The 22,799-nt window shown below is 30.2% G+C and overlaps 3 protein-coding genes and 2 long non-coding RNA genes across 6 annotated transcripts in view; 2 read left to right on the forward strand and 3 right to left on the reverse strand.

Moving 5' to 3' along the window:
• The window catches only part of LOC149888356 (uncharacterized), a 38,840-nt gene extending 20,358 nt beyond the window's left edge, over positions 1-18,482 (reverse strand). Inside the window, exons 1-2 of the mRNA XM_090087303.1 lie at positions 16,738-18,482; positions 15,113-15,254 (exon numbers count right to left, since the gene is read on the reverse strand). Of these exons, the coding sequence (XP_089943429.1) occupies positions 15,113-15,254; positions 16,738-16,896 (301 nt within the window). The 5' untranslated portion in view covers positions 16,897-18,482. The remainder of the gene's footprint in view (positions 1-15,112; positions 15,255-16,737) is intronic.
• On the reverse strand, positions 19-2,056 carry LOC149888359 (uncharacterized). Its single transcript, XR_016453053.1, has 3 exons — positions 1,830-2,056; positions 1,120-1,344; positions 19-911 (listed from the first exon to the last, which is right to left on the reverse strand). It is a non-coding gene; the product is annotated as an uncharacterized LOC149888359 (long non-coding RNA).
• Positions 2,102-4,052, reverse strand: LOC149888360 (uncharacterized). The gene is made up of 2 exons (XM_090089345.1): positions 3,118-4,052; positions 2,102-2,908 (listed from the first exon to the last, which is right to left on the reverse strand). Exons 1-2 carry the CDS (start codon positions 3,206-3,208, stop codon positions 2,637-2,639), a joined length of 363 nt encoding a protein of 120 aa, XP_089945471.1. The 5' UTR covers positions 3,209-4,052; the 3' UTR covers positions 2,102-2,636.
• On the forward strand, positions 4,503-7,510 carry LOC149888361 (uncharacterized). 2 transcript variants are annotated; one of them, XM_090089289.1, is made up of 5 exons: positions 4,503-6,210; positions 6,290-6,499; positions 6,580-6,755; positions 6,898-7,238; positions 7,415-7,510. In XM_090089289.1, exon 1 carries the CDS (start codon positions 4,649-4,651, stop codon positions 5,486-5,488), a length of 840 nt encoding a protein of 279 aa, XP_089945415.1. In that variant the 5' UTR covers positions 4,503-4,648; the 3' UTR covers positions 5,489-6,210; positions 6,290-6,499; positions 6,580-6,755; positions 6,898-7,238; positions 7,415-7,510. The 2 variants fall into 2 exon arrangements, with proteins under 2 accessions (XP_089945415.1, XP_089945414.1); XM_090089288.1 differs by lacking the exon at positions 7,415-7,510 and having other exon boundaries at positions 6,898-7,343.
• Positions 18,483-19,222: 740 nt separating the features above from the next.
• Positions 19,223-20,673, forward strand: LOC149888362 (uncharacterized). Its single transcript, XR_016452470.1, has 2 exons — positions 19,223-19,611; positions 20,505-20,673. It is a non-coding gene; the product is annotated as an uncharacterized LOC149888362 (long non-coding RNA).
• The last annotated feature ends 2,126 nt before the right edge of the window (positions 20,674-22,799 follow it).

A 22,799-nucleotide genomic window follows, 5' to 3' on the forward strand; every position in this document is an offset into this window, starting at 1 on the left:
GCACTTTTAATATGTATATATATATATATATATATATATAGACACACACACACACACACACACACACACACACACACACACACACACACACACACACATATATATATATATGAAGAAAAACAGTAAAACTCCACTCTAGATAAAAATTCTAAATTCAGTGTTTTGTATGAGCTGTGGACTATAGTTCATATATCAAATATTTAATATTTTAAATCCTTTTTTTGTTTTGTAATTTATATTAGAGAGTAATATCTATGTATGTCTTATATTAAATTCTTATGTTATGGAGAATACTAATAGCTAATTGTAAAAATTAACTTGTAACAGTTTAATTAAAACAAAGAGTCAAAGAGGAGTTCAAGATCCCAACACAGAAACTTCTTGATGGAAAGTACTATTGACGTTTTACCATCCTCATAGTTACCAACTGGACAACAAGTTCTGCAACTTTATCACTGTAGCCTCATGAAAGCTTTCAGATTGGATGTAAGGGAAATAAAGATGATTAATAGATGATTAATATATAAAAACATAATATTTTTCTGAAATGTTAATGTTTTTATATATTAATCATTTATATGATAGGAATATGACTTTTTCATTGTTGACATGAACATGACCTTTTCATTTTTCGACAGTTCTTCCACAGCTTTCTTTACTGCAGTTTTGACAACTTCAAATTTTCCCTCCTCATCCACAAAGCACATGCCCTTGCTGTTAGGATTTAAAAAATGAGCAATAGAGAATTCAATATTCATCAGCTCCCCTTTGAATCTTTTGTTAAGATCTTCATTGAATTAGTGAGCAAGATCTGATGACACCTCAGTTTTTGGCTTGACATAGGCCTTCAATTTTGCCTTGTTTTCCTCCAACTTGTTGAAGAATTCTCAAATAATAGATAGCTTAGGCATCTGAAAAGAAAAAAAAAAAGAAATAACATGAAGATGGATTATTTGAACTTTTCCTTAATATTTGTCTTAACAAAAAATATATTTTTGAGGCATGCGTAAAGTTTTCAATAAAAGAACTAATTATTTGGAATGTTACTACAGTTATTTGTTGTTACAAACAAATAACTGTAGTAAAACAAACAACTATTTGTTGTTAGAAATTGGTTACTTATGAAAGAGTCGGAGTCGGAGTCGGAGTCGGTCCATGATAAAATCAAGGAGTCGGAGTCGGAGTCGGAACAACAGCTTACCGACTCCACAGCCCTGCTTTAAGGTTCTTCTAAAGGTTCTTCAAAAACTTTTTCCATCTATTTTAAGACGCCATTTTGTTTTTTTACTCAGCGTGTTAGCTGATTATAAAGTGGAATCTTATAAACTTGACTAAACATGAATTCTGAAAAAAAAAGTGATATACTGCCAATGGTTAATAGCTTCCATACGATTTTATTTTATCAATTAGTAAAATTAATTTAGGATAAAATATCAATTTCAGATTCTACACAATGATCCCAATAATATATTTAAAACGTAATTTAGATTAATAGTAATCATTTGCATCATATTATCGTATAAGTTAGATCAAGTTTAAAACTACAATTATTTTTGAATTTTCAGTTCAAGTTTGGAATGTAAAGTATGTAAATGTATGTATGTATGTATGTATGTATGTATGTATGTATGTATGTATGTATGTATGTATGTATGTATGTATGTATGTATGTATGTATGTATGTAGGGTAAAGTAGGGTAATTTCGGCGTATTAAGCTATTTTGTTGTTTATAGACAATGGTTGCTTTAATAACGTTAAAAAATCATGCATATCGATGTCCTGCAGATATATCTATTAAATAATAGTTAAAAAATTGTTTCAAACTTACAAAGTTTTATGTAAAATTTGTTTTACAAAATACTCAAAAATGACGAAATTAGCGACCTAGTATGGTAATTTCGGCACAATGATACGGTAAATTCGGCATACTTAAGAAAATTAAGATGTTCGTTGAAAACGCATTGATATAATTAAAATATTATAAACAGCTATAAATCTGCATTGTATAAAGTAATTGTCTCTTAAATGGAATTTGTTACACCTAATTGGCATTTAATTAAGGGCGTTGCAATTGCAAAGATTCATATTTTTTGAACCACCTATTTTAGTAAAGTATGAATACATCACCCAAAACAGAAGCCTTATTAGAAAAATGTGCTTCCAAAGTAAAATTGTAAATAAAATGATTACTAATTTCTATGATTTCGATGATTATTTCTAAATTCTGTTTAAATAAGAACTCATGTTTAAGCTTATAAGTAGTTCATAAAATAATATTTTACATAACTTCAATAGTTAAACATAAAAAGATAAAATACAAAATTCAAAGAAAACTTTATAAAAAGAGATTTATTGAAGAAAGTTAAAAAACAGTTTATCAATGTAACTTTTTTTTAAAGAATCAGTGTTTCATACAGTCATCACAAGTAAATATTTTTTTAGCATAAACACCACATATAGCAGCACATGTTTCATGCCACCATCTACAGCATTTATGGCATTTATCCCAATTATCCTTTAAATATGGATTGACAGGATCCCCATAACTGTACTGACACATTGCACAAAGTTGTTTATTAATCACACCTTTAGCATCAAGGTTATTCAAACACGTCTTTTGATGTGTAGATATATTTTATTTAATGCACTTTTTGCGTAGCTGCCTGTTCTTATATTTCAAAGTTAAAGATTCCTCTAGCTGAGATTCACATGGTGATCCAGTAATTCTTCCAGCATGATTTACCCTCCATTTTATACCTGTTTGTTTTGTATTTTTAATGTCAAGTCCAACTAGTGGACTTGACATTAAAAATACAAAACTAACACCATGAGGTTGTGAGGTTTCATCAGAGGTGGCTAGTTCTAATGACTTCTGAAGTGTAAATGATTTGTTTGGTGAAGCAGATTCTAAATATAAATATTTAATCAAAAAAGGTGAATAAAATTAGGCAACATGTAAATTATAAAAAATTTGAACTATTTTTTTAAGAAACTTTTTTTTAGGTTAATAAGACAACAGATAAATTATTATTTTGCTTGATTTAAAAAAAATTAATTTGTATTTTAAATAAATGGTGGAACATGGTAAAAATAATACATCTTTTAAAATAATTTACCTTTTTGAGAAGCAATTACACATTCTGTAACAAAATCAATATGATCTAAATCTTTAACAGAGTCTAAAGCATTGTCGAGAGTAGGGTGCATTTCAGAGGTAATATTTGATTTTGAAATTTTTGATAAAACATACAAGTGATTAGTAGCCTTAGCTGCAGCAAAGTCTTCTTCAGTAAACACATTTCTATCAAATGGATATATTCCACATTTTTCAATATTTTACATGTTTTGAACCCATTATATGATGCTAACACACACACACATACACACACACACACACACACACACACACACACACACACACACACACACACACATATTATTGTATATAATAAAATATTAACATATTATTGTATATAATAAATTATTAACATATATTTAATTTATATTGTGGGGAACTATTATTTTACTAAGTTTCACAGAGACACTAACGAACTCGTTATTATCTTATTGCTATCTGAATTTCTGAATTACTAAAATCAACTTCTTCTATACATAATATTTCAGACGCTTATTTCCCATTTTGGTTTCAGAGAAAACACAGGTCGGCAAATTCGGCACTGCCGAAATTAAAAACTATTTATATGCCGAAATTATCTCCTTAGAGCAGTCCTTGGGGAAACTTTTATATCTTGTAACATACTTTGAGTTTCATCTTATTGTTGCTCACATTTTATTCAGTTTATATTTTTGAATAAAATAAATAACAACTTTTGGTAAAAATTTCCGAGAAAAAATCATTTATCCTACATTTTCAAATTGGTAAAAATGTTAAGAAAAAGCTAATAATCATAATTTAACGTACCTGTAATGTAAAAGTAAAAGTTTAAAGCAGTATTTTTAGGATAATTGTTTATCTTGCTACAATACCCAATTATGATTTTAACATTCCAATAAATAAATATTTTTAGGTGTCTTTTGAAGGGGTGCCGAAATTATCTCCCTGCCGAAATTACCCTACTTTACCCTATGTATGTATGTATGTATGTATGTATGTATGTATGTATGTATGTATGTATGTATGTATGTATGTATGTATGTATGTATGTATGTATGTATGTATGTATGTATGTATGTATGTATGTATGTATGTATGTATGTATGTATGTATGTATGTATGTATGTATGTATGTATGTATGTATGTATGTATGTATGTATGTATGTATGTATGTATGTATGTATGTATGTATGTATGTATGTATGTATGTATGTATGTATGTATGTATGTATGTATGTATGTATGTATGTATGTATGTATGTATGTATGTATGTATGTATGTATGTATGTATGTATGTATGTATGTATGTATGTATGTATGTATGTATGTATGTATGTATGTATGTATGTATGTATGTATGTATGTATGTATGTATGTACAGGGTGGCCCATAATTAGTGTCCCATCTTAAAAAAGCAATTCCTTGAAAACTAGGGATGGAAAACTATTAATTTTGCTTTGGTTTTTGATATTATTATATATTTTGATCTATTTACTGCTGCCTTCACTCACTTTACTTGTTTTTTTAGCAATGACAAGATCATCACCATATCGGCAAAGTATTATTGATTTTCATGAGAAAGGAGTTTCAGCACGCGACATCCAGACTAGACTCAAAGTGCCGCGAAAGCTTGTTTATAGAACAATTCAACGCTTCAAAGCATTGAGAACAATGTCAGATCGTCCACGCAAAGGAAGAAAGCGCTCCGTGGTGACTGATGCAAAAATCAAGCAAGTTCGTGAACGGGTGCGCCGCAACCCAGAACGCAGTATGCGACAAATGGCCAAACAGCTCCAAATTTCTCGAAGTTCTCTTGGAAGAATTACCAAGGATTATCTAAATTTGACAGCTTACAAGAAAAATCCTGCACAGCTTTTGTCTCAGGCATCAAAGCAGAAGCGCAAGGATCGCTGCAAGGATCTCCTCGCCCGTTTCGCCAACAACGCTCATCTCAACATCGTTTTCACAGACGAGAAGATTTTTACAGTTCAACAACATCACAATGTGCAGAATGATCGTGTCTACGCTTCCTCAAAGCCTAATATCACAATACAAAAGGCAGCACATCCTCTTTCAGTAATGGTGTTCGCGGGTATCAGTGCCACCAAGAAGACACCATTGATTTTTGTTCAACAAGGCGTTAAAGTAAAAGCCCAAAACTATCTGAATGACGTTTTGATCAAAGAAATACTTCCATGGAGTCAAAAGGAGCTTCGTAGACATTGTTGGACATTCATGCAGGATAGTGCTCCAGCCCACAAAGCCAAAATTGTGCAAGATTGGCTCGGCCGAAACACCCCCGATTTCATCAAGCACAATGAGTGGCCTCCAAGTAGTCCCGACTGCAATCCAATGGATTACTCAGTGTAGAGTGTTCTGGAAGCTGAAGCGTGCAAAAAACCGCATAAAACGATTGATTCTCTGAAGAAAGCGCTTCAAAAAGCATGGGATTCGCTTTCACCCGCCTACTTGCGTGCCACCGTAGATGACTTTCCAAAGCGTCTTGAAGCTTGTGTGAAAGCCGATGGTCGACATTTCGAAAAAAATCTTTAAATTTTATTTGATATTGTTAATAAATTGTTTATCAAAAAGTTTTATGTGTTTTCCATTCCTAGTTTTGAAGGAATTGAGTCTTTAAGATGGGACACTAATTATGGACCACCCTGTATGTATGTATGTATGTATGTATGTATGTATGTATGTATGTATGTATGTATGTATGTATGTATGTATGTATGTATGTATGTATGTATGTATGTATGTATGTATGTATGTATGTATGTATGTATGTATGTATGTATGTATGTATGTATGTATGTATGTATGTATGTATGTATATATGTATATAATGTATGTATATAATATATGTTTATATAAATCTTAATGCTTATGTCAAATAAATTTACTTGTAATGGCAGCCTACGCTATTGAAAAGTCTAAAAAATAAGTTCAAGAAGGAAAGAGCCTCTTTAAATAATGTTGAGACTGTTGCTATCCATAAAAGCAAATTTGGGAATCCAGCTAGAGAATGCAAGTGCACAGAAGATTGTCTTGAGAATAACCAAGCTTCTAGTAGGACAAATGGAGACTTGGTAAAAATTAAGCTTATCTGTTTTGGGATAAAATAGTAAAAAAAAGATTTAATAATTATTGAAAAATAAATTTCTTTAGCCACATTCTCTGCCTATTGGTGAGGTTGATTCAGCTGTAGCAAAACATCATCAGGATATGATAATTGAATACCGTAAACTTTGTCCAGATATGAATATGCTGATTGATCATCAGCAACATAGTTTGTTTATGTGAGCAAAGGATTTCGATGAACGTCTTTGCACAATTGATCTAAAAGCTAAATACCCATTGCTCTGCTCTGCTCAATTGGTAGGCTTTTAACTATTCTCTTGATTTTATTTTTTGTGTGTTCCAACTTAAAAATAATCTTTATAATAATGATGTTAAAGCTTCTTAGTGAAAATGAAACTGAGATTTGGAAAAGATCTCGATAAAGAACTTCATCAACAGATGGAGGGTATGGAAGATAAAATCTTAAGCTTGGTTAAATTAAAGTGTAAAGACGATTTTATTTCTGAAAATTTTGCTGAAATTGAGTGTGAAATTAATGAAAGCACTAAGAGAGGTAATAAATTTTGTGTAATGCAAGAGATTTCTGTTTTCCAAAAAATTATTGCTAAATATTTTTATGTTTTTTTCTGTTAAATATTGTTTTATAATTTAATTCTGTTTTATGTTTCTATTGTAATTTTTTTTTACTTTTTCAGATGCCACATTCAATAGAGCAATTCTTTAATTTCCACAGCTATTCAAAGAATCTGTTGAAACCTTGGTTACATTTGATGACACTCCAAAACAGAATACACCAACTAATACAATCCCTCAAGCTCAAAGGTTGACATCAAAATTTTGTAGAATTATATTAGATAGCCAAGAAATAGTTGAACATTATAATGATGTTGATATCTCATTAGCAGTGGCTTGTATATTTGCCTCTTATTTTATTTACGATATACAGTACCCTGTTCAGTTGAAAAACACATTATTTTTTGAACACATCATATTTGGTGTATCAAATAAAGAAGTCCCTGTAACAATTCACAGGATGGTAAATACTTTGTGCAAGATTATTGATTTATTTTAAACTTATTTTATATCGAAATCTTAACTTCAACTGCCTAACATAATTTCACAAATTGTAACATTTATAAAGCAAGAGAGAGAGAGATTTACTAGAAAATGAGTAAAATTTCACCTTTTATATACCGTCTATTGTTTGTTTAGGTTTAGCTAATTCTCGAAGGGAGGTAGCAGAAACGTTTAAAATAAAGCAACTTTTAAATTTATTTTGTCCAAAAGTCTTGTAATTTTTTATTGCTTATAATACATGCTTTTTGTTAATCTATTAAACAACATTCATCATTTCGCATAACAAGTAAATGGTAAAACGTTAAATCATTTTTATCACTTGATATAAACTTTTTGGAAGAACATGGATTAATTTGTTTGAAAAAATAATAAGTTTTAATAAAACTGTTAGTCTAAAAAATTATCCGAAAATTCAATAGTAATTATTAATTATGGTTTTTTTTTTAAAAAAAGTTATTCAAAGATTTGTCTAGTGAACATTTTTTCAGTCAGATGTCTTGAATCTGAAATAGTTCTTCAAAAACAGTTCTTTGAAGAACCTTTACAAATAGTTTTTCTTTTAAAAAAAGATTCTCTTTAGGGTTCTTTGAAGAACCTATCCGGATGATTTATCGGAACTATCAAGAACTCTTAGGTTCTTCGAAAAACGGTTTAGGGTACTTTAAAGAACCTTATCGTAAGGTTCTTCCGAAGAACCCGTACAAAGGGTTCTTTGAAGAACCTCTACGGGTGCTCCCTCAGCACCAACGTATATTTTTGGAATTAGCAGAGAAAATTTAGTAAAAATTTGTAATGTTAAGTATATGTACATTTTGGGTTAAGAAAATTATAATTTAAATAGAAATAAGATACTTGGACTGGAAGAAAGAAGGCTATGAATAAATGGCTATGAATATGGCTATGAATAAATCTATAAGCACTGCAACACCTGTAAATCTAAGCAAAGTTTTCAAAAAAGAAATGAAAATTTTGTTTGATATCTCTGTCAAATGCTGCTTAGGTCATTTTGTCTAACAACAAAATCACAAAGAATGAGAGACTTACTGATTTTTCATTCTTGGAAGATCAAAGAGGGAGAGGAAAGCTGTAATAGGTGCGAAGACAAGAAGTACACAAAAGCGATTAAAAGGCAGCAAAGAGAGCTGGAGTCTGCAATAAGAAGGATTATCACTTCTGTGAATACCACTGTAAACTCTGAAACACTAAGTAATGGTGACACAGATGATGGGAAGGACATGGTCTATAAAGTTGATTAAAGACCGGAAATAAAACTAAACATGATTTTGTTAGGAACGCAAGGGGAAAACTGTGTTGTCTTCATTTTGATACTAAAATCTGAAGTTTTCTCGCAGCAAACACAATGTTTTAATGCTACATTTTCTCTTTTCCTTCCAAACTCACTACAAAAAATCACGTCAATGGTTTCTTTTGCGGATCCAATTTTCAGACACTGCTTCTGGCCGTCCAACTACAAACACCAGTCGCACCCCCTTGTCAGGCTACTTTGCCAAACAAGAGAAACGATTTAGATCAGCAAAAGAGATATCCATTTGTTCCTGATCGCTCGTCTTCTCCTTCGTACACAAATCATCCCACGTAGGCATCCAAAGAAAAAACTCGATAAATTAAGACACATCTTCGATTCTCTTCGCATCGTTCTTGTCTTCCACTCGCAAATAATCGTAGACTGCGTAAGTATTCCGTCACAGCAAGACTGGAAAGAGCACTGTTAACTCAGCGTTGTGCTTCTCTGCAACCACCTTGGATCGCTGCAACCAAATTATTGCATCGGATGTACCATCGTATTTTTCAAAAATGTTTGAAGTATTTAATGATGGCCCCATCACGTGTCTGGTTAGCTTGTAGTTTTCTCGCAGCAAACACAATGTTTCAATGCTACATTTTTTCTTCTTATTAAAAAACCCCCCTACAAAAATTTCGCCTTCAATTTACACTTTACAAATAACCTTAAATAAGTTCATAAAAAAAACCGCTCAAACTTACAACATTTCAAGGAAACTACGTCAATCAAATCCGCCATACGTAGTTTCTTTCACGCAGTTTAATTACAAAATCAAAGCAGAGTATGCAGTTGGGCACGCATAAATGTGGACAGAATGGATGTCCTTGTCACATCTCCTGATGTTGAGGGAGCAGGGTCGTACCAAGAGCAGGGCCGGCCGGGCCGCGGCCTGAGGCGCCAAAATTAAGAGGGCGCAAATTTTAATAAATTAAAAAAATAATAATCAGATTATGAAATAAATTTTCACGGCGTCGCTGCTGTTGATAAGAAAGTTAATTAAAATTCCACCTCTTGACACAAACTCCTAAATATTTTTTTTCTGCCATATAAATTTATTAAAGTTGTAAACCGTAATATAAATATAAATAGCAGGGGCAAGAAAAAGACTTAATTGGTCTTATCACCAAGCCCCTAGATCTATTGGGGCTTTGGTAATTGGAGACACTAGTCTCATCTCCTGATTTTAGTATTGGTATTACCCTCAAAGTTTATCGAGAAAGATTCCTTTGTTTAAAGAGAGCGTAAAAATATGCAAAAGTGGAATTTTTAAATAAGGCATTGATTTAATTACCACATTACAGCTTACATCATCAACTCCATTACCTTTATTTGGTTTAAGTAAGTACACGGCATAAAGCAATTCTGTTTCTGTTAGCATATTATTAGCCATTCTATTATTATTAGAGTTTAGGTATGATTTGAAGCACGTTTTACTTTTTTTTATTTTTAATGCTAAACTTGAACCTGTGCTAACAAATGCATGGTTAAACGAATTAGCAATTTCACGAATTAGTAATTTCACGGTTATATATAATTAGTTTTTTTGGTAAACGACTAATATTCATATCTTTTTTACCTTCAATCTTTTTTATTATGTTCCAAGTTTTTTTGTATATTATTTTTGTATTTTAGTAATTGGCTACTATAATAAAACTTTTTTTAGCGCTCTGCAATTGTCACAAAAAGACAATTATAGTTTTTATAGTTTGTTTTATTTTTAAAAGTTCTTTTTTTAATGAACTTCTCATACAATCGTTGCTTTTTTTTTTCGAAGATTTTATGATTCCGGGTGTTATCCAGGGATTTTGTTGAGTTTTTGTTTTAATAAATTTAGTTGTTATTGGGAATGCTTTACTGTAGTGGCATTCAAATATATGATAAAACTTATCATAAGCTTCATTAGTATTTTTTGTTTTCAAAACAGGTTCCCAGTTTGTTTTTGATAAAAGGCTGATAAATGTCGCAAGAGAAGCGTCTTTAATTACTCGTTTTTTAGTTTTTACTTTTTTAGGAAGTTGATTTAACGATATTTGTACTGTTATAATAACCGGAAAATGATCAGATATGTTTGTAATAAATATTCCAGTTTTAATTTTTATGTTTTTGAAATTATTAATTATAATTTGATCAATTAAAGTAGCAGTATTTTTTGTAATTCGAGTAGGTTTATTTATAGTTGGAATAAATCCATTTTGAAACATAGTATTAAAAAAAGGTCTGACGTCTTTGCTTTTGTTGTATTCAAGCAAATCTAAATTCAGATCGCCTACGAAGTAAAAGCATTTGCCACATAATTCCTCGCTTATAATTAAGCTTTCAATTTGTTATATTAAAATACTAAAGCTCATTTACTGAAAAAAAGAGCGCCCTTTAACACTAACATACCTTTGATAACTTTTGAACATTATGATTTTATTATGAATTGAACCAAAAAGTTATCTGGTGCTGAATTTAAAAAGAAAAGAAAGCAGCGCCAAGAAAGTGACGAGAAACTACGAAACTGTTTTAAAAAGTGGTTGGTAACAAACTCAGTGGAAAAACAAATTATTTCAGAGGATTCTTGTATTGAAGTTAATGACAATTCAACAGATCCTATAATTGACTTAAGTTCAGGTCATCATTTGGAATTAATTGAAGAGGAGATTTTCATCAGCCAAAGTCAAAAAGAATTTTGCACAACTGATTCAGAACCAACAAGGGAAGATGGAAATGCCCAGCTTTCAGGCCCAGCTGAAATGGACGAGGATGAACTTCATTCAGAAATCTCAGAAATTCCAGTGGCCTCTGGAGAAAGTTTCAAGATTTGTTCCATGTGCAGCTCACACTTTAAATCTTGTTGGTGTTCATGCTGCTGAGGTTTCCCCACTCATGATTACGTTTTTTGGAAGGGAGCTTTTTTTTGGACGTGGAGCTTGAAAAAAAGTTCAAGCCATCTTTAACTTTTTTTCAAGCTCCATGTTAAGATGGGAAAAACTGATGAAAGCGTTGACCATCTCATTAAAGGGAAACAGTGACACAAGATGGTCTGCCAAAAAAGAAGCAATCACACCATTGCACAAACAAAACAAAGACCTTCTTCAAGTTTTGAAATCCATTATCCACAATCCAATGACAAATGCTGTCACAGTTAGCAGTGCAAAAGAACTTCTCATTTAATTTGATTTCAGTTTTTTGTGTTGTTTGGGTTTCTGGTGTCAAATTCTTTCTCTAATTGACCGAGAAAACAAACTGCTTCAGTCAAAAATCTTTTCAATTGACATTGCTGCAAAAAAAATGAAAGGATTGAAGGCTTTCATTCAGAATCTTCGAGAAGTTGGGGTGGACAACACTATCAAAGATGCCACAGAAAAACCTAACCAGAGCGGAATTGATGGTGGCTTTCCTATCAAGAGAAAGCGCAAAGTGAAGCAGATGGCACTTTATAAAGCTGAAGATGACTCTCACCTTCTCACAGCAGAAACAGAATTCGAATCTCACTGCAACCTTGTTTTTGTCAGCATTGTTACACAAATTGAGTGGCGGTTTGAGGCTATGTCTGCTGTATCCTCTGATTTTGACTTCCTCAGTGGGCATTCTCTCTATAAAAGTTCAGTGGATGAACTCAAGTATAAAGCTGCAAATTTATCTCAAATTTACTAGGCAGATTTAGATTCTTCCGATTTCCAGTCAGAAATGGCAAGCTTTAAATATCAAGCTGCCGCAATGATGGACAACTTTAAAAAATTTAGCCCGATCGACATTTTGCAGCTCATTCATAAATATTCTTTGACCGATGCTTATTCCAACACGGCAATTGCTATTCGCATCTTCCTCACCATACCAGTCACAGTTGCTACGTGTGAGAGAAGTTTCAGTAAACTTAAGCTCATAAAAAACTATATGAGGTCAAAATGGGCCAAAAACGTTTGTCTAGTTTGGCTATAATTTCAATTGAAAATGAAATGGCATACAACATTGATTTTGATGATGTCATTAGTGAATTTGCCTCAAGAAAAGCCAGAAAAGTGACATTAAACTAAAGTTTGGGCACAATTTTCTTTTCTTGCCCGAAGCGCAAAATTGACTCGTACGACCCTGTGAGAGAGAACAGCTATTTGGAATAGTTTCAATGTCAGATGGCTGTGGATTTACTCAAGCAAAAGCAGTTAAGGGTCTTCTTGTGGACTGGAACCTTTGGGAAGATATTCACAGCATTTGTTTTGATATTACAGTTTCAAACATAGGTTAGTAAAGTTAAATTGAATCCTACATAAAGGTTGTTGTACTTTCTATCAAATCTTTTTTAAATTACAAATACTAACTAAATGGTTTAATCTTTTTATATTGGAGTTCTGCTATTTTTGCGTGTTGCACAGGCAGTTTCTGGAAGGAAAACTGATGGACCTAATGAACATCTGTTCAAAATATTTCAAAATGTTTGGGAAACTATTAAGCCCAAGGTTGATTTGAAGAATCTCAACAAATTTGACTTGAGCGCAAACAAGCGAACGTTTCTGGAGAATAAGGTTTATTTTTAAAATTATGGTATTATACCTAATTTGTCTAAAACTCTATCATGTTTTCTACTGTTATTATTTACAGGCACATGCAGACAAGAAATATATTAAAAAGATACTGTTTACAAATAAGTTTCATCGTAGTGATATTAGACATTTAGCAGAGCATGTGTTGGTTTGGTTGGGAAGTGACAAGATGAAGAACATCAGTTTTCACAAACTCATTACAGTACATCATGCAAGGGTTCTTGCGATGTATTTATGATAAATTATAGTTCTATGCATAATTATAAGTCTTTTGATTTTTCATTATTCATAGTTATAATATATGGTTTCCCAGAGCCTGGCACTTTTTCTCTGAATACCAATGCATACGCAGGTTTATCAATGGGTTAAGTGTTTTTAATGAAACTGCAGAGAGGAATCAAACTGACTCAGTACTTCACACATCTGTGCAAAATTGAAAGTTTGAAACAATCTTTGCTACTTTCTGTGGCAGGCCCTAGGAAAAGTATTCCATAATCACAAAGGAGGAACTTTCTCAAATTGGAAAACCTTAAAATCTGGTTTTAGCCATTTTTTGCTAAAGATATCTTATTGGTTTAAAAGAATATTCCATGAAACTACAAAATTTACTGCAATTTTAGTATATCTAGTACTATTTTTCTGAACTTAATGTTGTTACTTATCTTATCCCGAATCTTTAAGAATAATCTATGAAAAATTATGCAACCTCTCCAATATATATTACAAAACAGAAAATTGACTTAAGCCATTGCTAAATACATAAGACCAGCTTCACAACTTTTGATCGAAAAGAGTATGGAAATTGTTTTTTATTTGCCCCAAGCATTAGAATTTTCAAGAGATTAGAAAGTAATAAAAGAAATCGTTTAACCAATCCGTTACTTTATGAGAAAACGATTCGAATATCGGTTGACAAGTTTAAGGAGGCACGCAGTGTTCACGATCACGATTACAGAGGAATTTGTTCAAAACAATAGAGAAAAGATCGAATAAATTGACGATTTGTCATTTCAAAAGGAGGCTATCGAAATGGGTATGAACACAAGGTTCTCAACCATTCAGATCAAATATATTTCAGGAGCTAAATGAAGATGATTTTGATTATAAATGTAGTTTTGTGAGACCATGTTGTCGAAGAAAATTCTAACTTGTTAAACAAGTTTTTTGGTCAGACGAGAGTTAATTCCACGCTGAACCGCCATAACTGTTGCTATAAACTGCCATAACTGTCGCTATTGGGTTTACTTTAATCAGCACAAGCAAATACCTACGCCCTACTCAAATAATAAAGTAACGATGTGGTGTGGAATAACTTCAGGTGGTCTTATTGTTCCATTTTTTTTTTCGACGTTTTGGTCACAGGTGATTCGTATATACAAATGCTTGAAGAGCTTTTATGGCCTTAAGTTAAACAACGTTTTATGTACTTTCAACAAGACGGGGCATCTGCCCATTATTCCTGTCAAGTAAGAAGCTGGGTTGGTTGAAAGTCTCCTTAACGGTGGATAAGCTAAAGAGGTCCAATTGAGTGGCTTGCTCTTTCTCTCGACCTTTCTCCACCGCACTTCTTCCTTAGGGACTACTAAAAGAAGCTTGTATACAAGGACTGACCCTCTGCAATCGGTGAATTTCGTGAGTGGATCGAACAAACACTTTCAGAGATAGACAAAGAGATATGTAGAAAAGCCTAAGAAAACCTAATGGTTCGTTTGAAACGTTGCCAAGTTACACAAGTTAAATAGTCGCATCTATTGTTTTTTTGTTTTGATAAATATACTTTTAAATAAAATTATAAAAAAGATTCTTTCTTTATCATTTTTTCAAATATTTTAAATCAAAAAAGCACGTACACCACTCATGAAAGACCTTGCATTACATATTTGTAAAACAAACTGTTTTTAAATATCTTTACATCTTATCATACCTTCAAACGTTTTTGATAAATTTTCTAAATTTTTAGAATTACTTATTAAGTGTTTATACTTATTATATACAAAATTGAATTACCCATCTGTTGTTTAAAATCGTCTTTTTCCTTTTTTTCCTCCTCTGATTCTGATTGTGCTTGATTTTTTTTCCCCAAGTCTCTATCTTTAATTTCTTTCAAAATTGATTTCAACACTTCTGTTTTAGCAAAGATTTTACTTGCCTATTTTAAGTAATAATTTAAAACTTCTTCTAATGTTAAATAAAGCTATATATATATATATATAATATATATATATATATTTATATATATATATATACTTGGTCCCGGGTAGGAAGGGTTTAAGTCAATTTTTCACAAAAAAAATTTTTTCCGTAGATTTAAAGCTTAATTTTTGCTGATTTCTTTGCTCCAATTGGCATAAGTCAGTGACGAATATTACTAATATTACAAAATATTTATCCCTAACCCAAACACGTAGGAATTTTCAACGTAGGAATTTTCAAACATTGATACTGCTCTCTCAAAAAGTTGGTCAAATTTACTCATGCCCTTTCTACCCAGGACCAAAGATATATATATATATATACATATATATATATATATATATATATATATATATATATATATATATATATATATATATATATATATATATATATATATATATATATATACATATATATATAAATATATATATACATATATATATACATATATATATATATATATATATATATATATATATATATATATATATATATATATATATATATATATATATATATATGTATATATATATATATATATATATATATATATATATATATATATAGCTTTATATAACATTACTTAAAGTTTCACGCAATAGCGATCATCAGATGTTATAAATCGCAAATAAATTTTAAAAAAGTGGCGCTCCAAAGCATACCAAAAATCATTATTTTTGATAATTAAATGACAATTTCGATTAACTTTATTGAAATATTAGGCCAGAATCTTTTTAAAAAAAGGCTAAAAAGAAGATCACATGCGCCGATTTTTTTTTTTTTTTACTGTTTATAACATCTGATGATCATTACTGCGTGAAACTTTTTAAAAATATTACATAAACCTAGCTAATTATTTATTTTGTATAATGTAAATTATATATAAATATATATAAATATATATATATATATATATATATATATATATATATATATATATATATATATATATATATATATATATATATATATATATATATATATATATATATATATATATATATATATATATAAATGGTGCATATGATCTTTTTAAGCTTCTCTTAGAATAAAGCCGACGTAAAAGTTCAATTTAATTATCACAAATCGCAAGGTTAGAATTATTTTGTTCCATCTCCCATTTTAAACATTGGGAGAAAATGAGCTATTAATTTTAGTAAGTAATGATTACTTTTAAAATATATTTCATTTTTTAAATATTTTTCTATATAATTTGTTTGAATATAAATTATTTAAAGCATAAGTTATTATTTCTTTAAAAAGTAAAGCTAAAATTTTAAGTAATTTTTACTTAGAAAAAAATCAAAGTTCTTCTCCCAACTGTTAAAATGGGAGATAGAACAAAATAATTTTAACCTCGCGAAATGATGATTTTTGATGTGCTTTTGAGCGCCATATTATAATCTTCAAATCTACAAAAATCAATAATATCATACCTTATTGGATGATTGTGGCTGTTGTTGAGTCCTGACTTCTTTCAAAAGCTTGTCTAACTTATTGATTGTGCCTTGATAAGATTTTAAAATTTCTTCATTTGTAGCCATAGTATGGCCGCCATATCCAATCAATAGAGCAAATACAAAAAGTAAATTCATTTTTAACTGAAATTTAAAGCAAATGAGGAAACTTATGAGTTCTCATTACAAGAAGCTTAAGTAATTCATGGCAAATCTTAATAAGATTTAGTTCCATAATGCATTTATTAAACAATATAACAACATTCATTTAAAAAAAGGTAACACTTCATTCCTTTTTAAAGCCACAGATATTTAGACTCGTATAAAAAAATAAGTGCTTTTTGAAAATAAAAAAAATCATATTCTAAGATATTGCCTGGTTGTATGATAAATGTGATTTAACTGAGAGGCTATTGCATTTTTCTACCTCGCTTTTTTAACAGAAGTTTGACTGACGAACAGTTTTTTCTTTTTTCTTAAGCGAATAAGGATTTTTATCCAGAGCTGGATATTTTCTTAGGCAGATGGGTATAATTGCAAGGCATAAAATTGAAGAGCATACTTTTATATCACCTTTGGTAATTCTTTCAGTGAAATTCAACTTCAGAAACATCTCGCATTGTTTACCCTCGATATTGTCTCTACTACAGCCCATTTGAAGATTATTTTGATTTGAAACTATTTAAAAGGTTTATCTTTTCTTCTGGACCTCCAATTCTTATAATAGGATTATTGATTATTGAGCTTAGTTTTAGTTTTTTTGCTTCAGTTTTTTTAGTTTTATTTAAGTTGGAAGCAACCAATTCTACTAATACGGTGATGAAGGGAGTATTTATGCACATAATTTCTTTCAATTGGTTTTTCATTTCTTCAAACTTTACGTTTTAGGAACAGGAAGAAGATTCCCTGGAAACATGATTGAAAAAAAGTTGATATGATGACGGAGTGATGAGGAATATTTACATAGGGATGCAAAAATGGTAGGAGTAGATTAAATTTTTGAAAGACTTTCCTCAACCCCATATCTCTATTCATAGCAGCCGAAAGAAATTTCGGGCCCCGGGGAAGTTTTCTTAAGGGGCCCTCATTATGATCAATTACATACCCAGGACCAAGAGAAGCGTGCTCTGGTCATTGAAAATGAAAAATAAAAGTTAATTAAATCAAATTAACTATGGTCAAAAGGTTGGTACATAAGTGAAATAAAAAATTCTTTAGAGAAGTAAGAACAAGATTCTTTTTCGCTGTATGTTTTGTAAAAATAGTTTACTCGTTGGAAAATCGATGCTTTGGAAGTGACTTGATGCTTTGGAAGTGACTTTGGAAGTGGTGGAAAATCGATGCTTTGGAAGTGACTTGATGCTTTGGAAGTGACTTTGGAAGTGGTGGAAAATCGATGCTTTGGAAGTGACTTGATGCTTTGGAAGTGACTTTGGAAAATCGGTGCTTTGGAAGTGACTGCTTGGCTTTTAGAGCATACATACCTAACCCAAGAGTTTCTTTTATGCCTTGACTGAATGTGTAAAGTTTTACTTCTTTTTGCTTTCGCAACTTTTTTTGTTAAATAAAAAGTCTGTTTCAATTTACTCCGCTTTCAATGACAACATGCCATAGAATAAGATATCAAATTTTAACTACTTTTTGTTTAAATGAACAGTTTTCCTGATAAACAATATGTTTAATTTTCATGTAAAGTACGCCCGTATGGAATTCTATGTTCTGAGCTAAAAAAATAATAATAATAATGATGACATTGGTTTCCCTTACAACAACACAGTATGTAAATACGAAAAATTTTGAAAATTAAAAAACTATGGCGTTATTCTTAAAAGGTTTTCCATACTTACTCTAAATTACTTAACTTTATATACTGTAATTACTTACTGAAAAAAAAGGTCGAGATTTGATTAAAAAAAGTTTCCTAATACCACTTTCAAATAGGTTGTTTTCACAGTTATCTTAAACTTGGTGCAAATTTACTCGAATTGAATTAACAACAGTAAAAGCTGCTTATTCAAATTTTGCAGTGAGCGAAATAAGTGCATTATCATATAAGCATACTATAATTTCAATTACACCGAGTATGATTAGAAACTAAATATACATAATGATTTTCTATGATTCAGTAACCATGAGCAAATACCAGTAAACTTGTTTCTCAGACACTGAATAGCAAATGGAAACCTAAAATCTACTCTGACTTCTAAACTACAGCTAATTTCTAAGTATCAGCCTTATTTTTATAATACATGTAATTTTTATAATAATATGTAAGTCTGACATTGTTGTGTATGGTAATTTTGGTTAACAATCTCTTTGGGGTGAATTTGAGAGATGTTTTTGCTCATTCCGTCGCCGGTCACTTTTTATCTGTTCTCTTTAAAGTCATATAGTAATATAGTATAAATAATGTAGCTAATTGATTAAACAAAATAAAACAATTATTCGTGGCCGTTAATTATAACAACAACTGCAGTTTAAAAAAGATATGTTTTGGTAGAAAATTTTTTGTTAAATGATTTTTTTTAGGTATATAACCAACTTAATAAATATCTATGTGGATTTTATCGATCACAACGATGTCGGGTTATAAAAGATGAGTTTTGGAAGAACAATTTTTGTTAAATAGTTATTTGGTGTAAATATATAACCAACTTCATAACTATCTTTATAATATAACAATCTAAATGGTTTTTAAGAGACACAAAAACTAAATTTAGTTTCTCTAATAGTTTTTGGTTTCGATAAGTTGGGCATGTTTTGGTTTCGGAACAACTAAGTATTGAAATATACAAATGAAATGTGCGTCATGAGATTACATACAAACTTTATGCTAAATATTTTATAAAACAGGTATACATAAATTAATTATAATGTATATAATATTTTTTTGTCCAATTTTTTTCTGTGCTAATGTTTTTTGACCGGTTTTTTTTTTTTTTTTCTGTAAAGTTATCAAAAAGAAAAAAAGAAAGAACAATAGCAAGTTCCAATATTTATATTTGAAGTACAAAGTTTACGCATTGCCCAAATGTTCGATATCTAAGTAGTTACTTTTAAAATGTGCATTGATAAATGTTTTGCCGACAGTTTTGGACATTCACTTTTATGTTTAATAAGTTTTTTACAATACGACAAAATAAATTTTCTTTTGGACGTGAAACAAGAAAACATTAAGAAATAACTTTTAGCACATCACCCTCTTTTACAAATATTAATCACACAAAATCTTTTCATCACCGAATGAAGCATTGTATCCCGAATGCTTAAAAAATGTAGACCCTATTTTTGTTCAGACAATTACATAAAGGAATGTCAATCCATAGTACACTTGCTCAAATTAAGTCTTTCATAATACTCTGCTTTAGCAGTGTAGAATCTCGTCATTCTTTCCACATAGCAATTTGAGCATTCCCGGTCACTTTCTCTTCATCTGAAACACATTTACGAGATTTGTTGTCCTCACCACCTTTATTTACTTTAGTGCCATTAAAAAAAGCTAAGCTTTCATTGGGACTTGTACTACACTGACTTGACCCAACCTCCGTCACATTGTGTTCTCCTAAAGGCATAATTACATGATCATTTTCATTCATAAACCGGAGAATGTGCATCATTATTGTGACATCACTTGTCTCATCTTTCGCTTCTTCTTATTGTTTTGAACCGGAATGAAAACAAAAAAAGTGATTATACAGACAATTCTGGAGACAAGACTTTTAATGTTAACATATTTGTTTTTTTAGGGAGCGACGATGTATCGTTTAACGATGATTCGATCATCGTGTTCGATGAATCGAACCCAATTAGTTTGTTCGATGCATTAAAAACGGTTAATCAAACCAAAATGTACCTAAACGACTAACGATATGTTTTGTAAAAAATGTTATATAAAATGGTAAAAAATAACTTACATTAAGTGTTTTTTCGATTTCCGATTATGTTCCTTATGATATATTTACATTTCACACGAGAAAAAGTAACTAAAAAATCAAGTGAATCCTAAATTGTTCAGTTAAATATATTGTTTAATATATTGTTAATCATAAATCGTTAAATTAAATGACTTATTAATAAGACACAAATATTGTTTATTTAAAATTTTTAAATCATTCAAATTTTGAACCCATATCAGTGAACATTTTTTACAACAATCTTCTACTTACAATCTATAATCAATAAGGTAAGCTTTTTTATTCTAAATATTTTTTTTCGATGTACAATGTATGATACGATTAAATATTTACATGCTCACTTATATACAGTACTATGCAAAAGATAGTAGCACTTAAGGAATTTTTTTAAAAATTTGTTTAAATAAATATAAGTAAATAATATTGAGTTTTTGTTAAGTTAAACTAAGATATTGTTTAAAATAAAACTACATTTATTTATTTTAGTTAATAATTATGTTAATAATATAATTTTTTTTATCAATATTTATTAGCTGGTTTCAACTTGTATCATTTTTCACCCACTTATAATGTTTGTTTATTTATTATTGACAAGGGTAAACACTTGAAATTGATTACATCAACCACTGTAGTATTAAAATTTAATATTGTTAAATATTTTTTGATAAATAAGTGTATGGAGAAGAGTTTTTAGTAACTGTTGAGTTTTTCTGTTAATTAGAGATTTTTTCGTCTAAAAATTTTTTTTGTATTTCCTAAGTTTTGTTTCATAATAAAATTACTTTTTAATACTATAGTATTAAAAAGTAATTTTATTATGAAACAAAACTTAGGAAATAAAAAAATTATAATAAAATGCCAAAAATATCAATAAATGATAGAAATCGCATCATCGGTTTACATGAAGAGGTCTATAGTCAAGTTAAAATAGCTAAACGTGTGAATGGTTCGCGAGCGTCAATTCAAAGAATAGTTAAAAAATATAATGAAACTGGTTATGTATTGGATAAAAAGAAGTCTGGTCGTCCCAAGAAGTTAATCCCACATGATGAACAGATTTTTAAAATAACAGCAAGAAATCGCAAGAAATAACAGCAATGAAATCGGCATAAAATAACAGCAATGAAAAATTTAAAAATAACAGCAATGAAATCGCAAGAAAGTAAGTACAGAACTCGTTCAAGATCTTAAAAGAGCTAGTGGAACTGTAACACATGCATCTACAGTGCGACAATCTTTATTAAAATCTGGATTAAAAGATTGTGTAGCTATTAAAAAACCTTTACTGCGCAAAGGTAATAAAGGAAAAAGATTAAAGTTCGCCAAAGAGCACAAAGAGTGGCAGAAAAGTAAATGGGACAAGGTATTGTTTACAGACAAATCTAAATTTCGATTATTTGGAACAAATAGATTTCAGTATGTTAGGCGAAGAAAGAGAGGGGCATTGAATTTGCCATGTCTAGTATCAACGATCAAACATGGTGGATGTAATATTGAAGATTGGGGGTATATTTTAATAAAAAGGGTAGGGGGTATTGTTAGAATAAAAGAAAAGCTTACAGGTAAAAAATATAAAAATATTCTACATAATCATACGGTACCTTATGGATGACAATTGATTGGAGATTATTCTATCCTACAACAAGATAACGATCCCAAACATACTTGTAAAATAGTCAAAAACTATTTGTCGAATCTGGAAGAGAAGGGAGTGCTTCAAACCATCCCTTGACCTCCTTAGAGCCCTGATTTGAACATAATCGAACAAGTTTGGGACTACTTAAACAGAAAGAAGACGGAAAGGTTGCCAAAGAATGTAAATGAGCTTTGGAATGTTCTAAAAGAAGAATGGTACAATATCCCTATCACATTTATTGAAAATCTGTATATAAGTATTAGTAAAAGGTTCCAAGAAGTTATTGTAAATAAATGTGGTCACACTAAATATTAGTTAAGTCTCTATGTATAGTTATAAATTTATAATGTTTTTAATAAAACTTGTATTATATTGCAGAATTTAATAAAAAATATGTTTGTACCTATATTTTAGTTTTAAATTAATTTTGTTTGACATTTTATCCTGAATATAGTAAAATTTTCTTAAGTGTTACTTTCTTTTGCACAGTA

Source organism: Hydra viridissima, unplaced genomic scaffold (assembly GCF_058129835.1).
Source record: "Hydra viridissima isolate aposymbiotic clone 2 unplaced genomic scaffold, HvirCarnegie_v1 scaffold_5, whole genome shotgun sequence".
Taxonomy (NCBI): Eukaryota; Metazoa; Cnidaria; class Hydrozoa; order Anthoathecata; family Hydridae; genus Hydra; species Hydra viridissima.